The following is a 4,076-nucleotide window of genomic DNA, read 5'->3' as shown; positions in this document are numbered from 1 at the left end:
AAAGCAAAATCAAGATAAAGCCCTGAAAATAAAATACTAATAAAATAAAAAAATAAGAATATAAAGCCCCAGTGAGATAATTTCTTTTTATTTATTTGAGAAACCCAAATTTCAACTAAATCCCGATCTAACAGTTAGTTAGAAGGACCATCCTGACTGAAGCAAAATCAAGATAAAGCCCTAAAAATAAAAAGAAAGAATAAGAATATAAAGCCCCAGAGAGATAATTTCTTTTCTATTTATTTGAAAAACCTATTTGTATTTCTTTTCAAAAGGCTATTATATCCTTCCACTCGTATTATGGTTTTTGAAAATCTGAAAATTTGAAATTGAGTTTTTTTTTAATATTAAAATAGGCTTTAAAATAGAAATTGGGTAATTTTTTTTCAAAATTAAACTCATTTTAGAATAATTCTACCCAAAAAAAAATTTTCGTAGTTTTATTCAAAGGGAGTTTTATTAAGTCAGGGGATGGGATATTGATATGTCTCAGCAAGAATCAAATCACAACCTCTTCAATAAAAAGTGTTGGTTTCACCACTAAAACAGCAATGGCAAGAATTGTCTTTACTACAGTTTTTCTCTCTAATTTTCAGAATTTCAATTTATTTATTTTAAAAATTGAAAGTCATAAAAACTGCCTCTGATAGAGTAAATTGGGGGTGCGAGAAAAGAGGACGCCGTTAGTGGAGGTGAAGGAGAAGAGTCCATCAACCACCCTAATTTATGGAGCTGATTAACATCTTTTGATTCATTTTATCAATCCGCATTACACACTAATTATTGGGCCTTTTTATTTTCTTCTTTCATTTTTTACTGGATTCATTTCTGATTCGATGAAACAAAGCAGAGATTATTGTGAATTTCGTGTGTGTTGACAATCTGATTCGATGAAAGAAAACAGGAACTAAAACCCTAGTTCGAACGGAAGATCTTCCTGTAAAGAGGTACTTTAGTTCGCGCTTGTATCTGAAATTGTTTTTCTCAGCATGCGATCGTGCTGTGCTTTTCAGTCAATGTTAATTGTAAATTTTACTATCTTCGTTGGTGTGTTTCTATATCCACCAGTTTTAGAGTTATGGTAGAAAGTTTCGAGATCATCAAAAAGCCCAGGCGTATTTGTGGGTAAATTCTCAGCACTTTATGATACATTTCGAATTTGGATCTATCTCCTCGATTCTGTTTCAGGGTATATCGTTCATTTTCTCTTTCTCATCTCATCGTTTTTGGTTGATTACTCAGAGGAAGAGGAAGAGGAGGGAGATGTCTGCATCCTAGTGAAGCCGGTGATGATGTCTTCTCCTTGGAGTTTTGTAGCAGCGATGATGTTCTTATTGAGATCCTGACTCGTTTGCCGCTGAAATCAATTTTCAGATTCAAATGCGTATCGAAGAGATGGCACCAGCTTATCTCCAAGGATCATTTCCGTTTTAAAGTAATTGAGAGAAACAAGATGGATCTTGGTCCCTTGTACTTCTTCCAAACCCCTATATTCTCTGATGCTTATTTTAAAATCATTGAAGACTTCCCCGGTGGGAGACATCGTTGGAGTTCCTTGTTAGAGGCGACGAATGCTGGAAATAATTATACGTTTGGAGAGAGTGTGGAAGTGGGAGTGAACTACTCTTCTTCTTCTTCTTCTTCTTCTTCTTCTTCAGATCATGTCATCAGCAGTATAGGAAATAGAAATAATGTTGGTGGTGATGATGATGACTTTAGATTCTTCCTCTGTTGCTCGAATGGCCTTTTACTCTGCCTTGTCAGCCACATGATTCAGTCTCACGGCTTCTACCAACATTTGAAGAGGTACTACATCTACAATCCCCTCACAAAGCTTGGTTACTTGCTTCCTTATTCCCCTAAGGAGACCCAGAGACATGGTAACTCGCATACTAAAATGGAGGACTGGCCGGTTATTGAGAGAGACTGCGTAGCTCTGGTGGAGGGATCATCATCTTCTTCATCATCATCAGCTGATATTATGAGGAGGAGGGATGGATACAAAGTTGTGCGTGCAGAGGCTTCTCTATCCAATAGCAATATCATTGAGTTGGAGACTTTCTCTTCCCACACAGGGGAATGGCGCTTATCCACCGTGACCGTAACTGCTGATACTCATGAAAATTTCTCAAATTTTTCTCCATGGAATTTCAGCGTACGAGTGATAAAAAGAGCTATTTACTGGATGGTTGGTTCTATTAGTTTTCTGTACATCTATGTGTATAGTCTTCCTGATGATGATGATAATGACAGTGACAATACTGGTGGTACCATAGAGATGATTAAAGCTCCCACTGATGGCTGGAATCGGTATGATGTTGGCCTTGGTGAGTCTGTGGACGGTCTACTCCAAGTGACAACGGTGGACCACCGTTGTTTCATTAAGATATGGGTTTATCAGCATCATCATTCACAGGAGGAGAATTGCTGCAGATGGTTACTGGTTCGTCAAGTGCAACTACCAATCAACTTTAGGCTTGTTCGTCTTTCAAATGAGAAGATGGTAATTTCTCTTCATCCTCTGAATCCAAACATTCTGTTTGTCCGTGGTTGTGATGGTTGGATCTTTGCTTGTCACCTCAACACGACTCCAATGTTAATTGAACCATCTGTTAGGTTTAACATTCTGAATCAATATGTTATCGCACAACCATATTTGCTCCCACCTTGGCCCATTTCTCCTTACCCAGCTGCTGTTGCCTCTGCCCAGAAAAAATAGGAATCTATTTCAGTGAGTTTAGACCCTTTCCCCTGTTTTCGTGCTGCTTCATTGCTCTTTTCCATCCTTCTAATCAATCCTTCTCTTATTTAATCCTTCCAATATCGTCTTGTTTACGTTCTTTTTATTCTAAATTTATAAAGTATATTTAAGTTAATAATAGTTATTTTGACTAAGTTATATAATCAATTCTATTTTGAAGGAAACTGACAATACAAGAAAAACATCATCTACTGTACACAACAGTGCACATATATGCCATATAATTGACTGAGAACACAAAGAAATTACAAGGCTATTTTGAACTTTTTAAATTTAAAATCAGGCTTCAAATCTCAGTTAATTATTTGGTATAAAAGTGCACTATTGTGCACAGCTTTCTGCATAAAAGTGCATGTTATGCATCAAGTTCTGATTCACGCGAGAAAGATGGGTCAATAACAATGAAAAATCCCCCAAATTTGCATCTATCACCTTCCAAAACGAGAAAAGCTTGTGCTTTGCTGTTGCTTCGTTTCGTTACCTTTTTAAATAAATCAAGTTCGTCAAAAACCTAAGTTTCTAGCGTTTGAAGTCCCTATAAAAAAATTAGTGACCGGACAAAATTTAGACAACCTTGTGCAATTTAGTCTAGATTTTTATAATTAGTTAGGCATGAAGGTTTCCTGGTGAATACCCACTATTAATGAATTGGAGTTTTTTTCGAGGTAATCCTAAATCCTAATCGAATTAGTGTTGGAGATTTGGTTATATAAACGTCTAAATTCAGCACCAGCTATCTCTATTCATTCAAGAGACTCCAATCAACCCCAACAATAATAATAAGTTGAGAGCAATTAATTATAAATTCAAAATGGAAAAAACAAATTAATTCCTTCATAATCTACAAATCTAGCATAACCAAGTGAAACCATTACAGAATCAATTTGAATTGCCATATACAACTATGAACATCAAAGAATGACCAGATCAATTCCAAAACATTTAACAGAATGACCTAGTTTTATAGCTTTCTATCACCCCTACTAAAAAATAAAAATGCTTAAACTGAAAATAAAAATTTTAACTAGATCGGCGAAACAAACAAATGCAACCGATGCATATGCATGTACATTCACAAGGAGTCTGTGAAGCTTGGCCAATATTAGCATGCATCTACATCCACCCCCTCACTACCATCATTGTTATCCTGATTGCCATGGTTACCATTATTGTTATTGTTATAAATGTAACTTGTTAGTCTTCTTCCTCTACAGTGTGAGTCATATTAGAATTTAACTTTTTGTGGAACTCTTACTCTTTTTCTATTTAAAGGTAACGAACCCTAGAAATAAGTTGATTGGGATTCTTTTGCCTT

General features: G+C 35.8%; 1 protein-coding gene across 2 annotated transcripts; it reads left to right on the top strand.

Annotated features, from left to right (window-relative positions):
• Window positions 1–710: 710 nt before the first annotated feature.
• LOC149020743 (F-box protein At5g03970-like) lies at window positions 711–3,872 on the top strand. Of its 2 annotated transcripts, none has more exons than XM_089146985.1 (3): window positions 711–947; window positions 1,075–1,125; window positions 1,243–3,872. In XM_089146985.1, exons 2-3 carry the CDS (start codon window positions 1,079–1,081, stop codon window positions 2,717–2,719), a joined length of 1,524 nt encoding a protein of 507 aa, XP_089003111.1. In that variant the 5' UTR covers window positions 711–947; window positions 1,075–1,078; the 3' UTR covers window positions 2,720–3,872. The 2 variants fall into 2 exon arrangements, with proteins under 2 accessions (XP_089003111.1, XP_089003110.1); XM_089146984.1 differs by having other exon boundaries at window positions 1,069–1,125.
• Window positions 3,873–4,076: the final 204 nt, after the last annotated feature.

Source organism: Hakea prostrata, chromosome 3, assembly GCF_041222555.1.
Source record: "Hakea prostrata isolate BN-2017 chromosome 3, UWA_Hpros_2, whole genome shotgun sequence".
In the NCBI taxonomy this organism is placed as follows: Eukaryota; Viridiplantae; Streptophyta; class Magnoliopsida; order Proteales; family Proteaceae; genus Hakea; species Hakea prostrata.
This window is presented reverse-complemented; position numbering and strand designations above follow the sequence as displayed.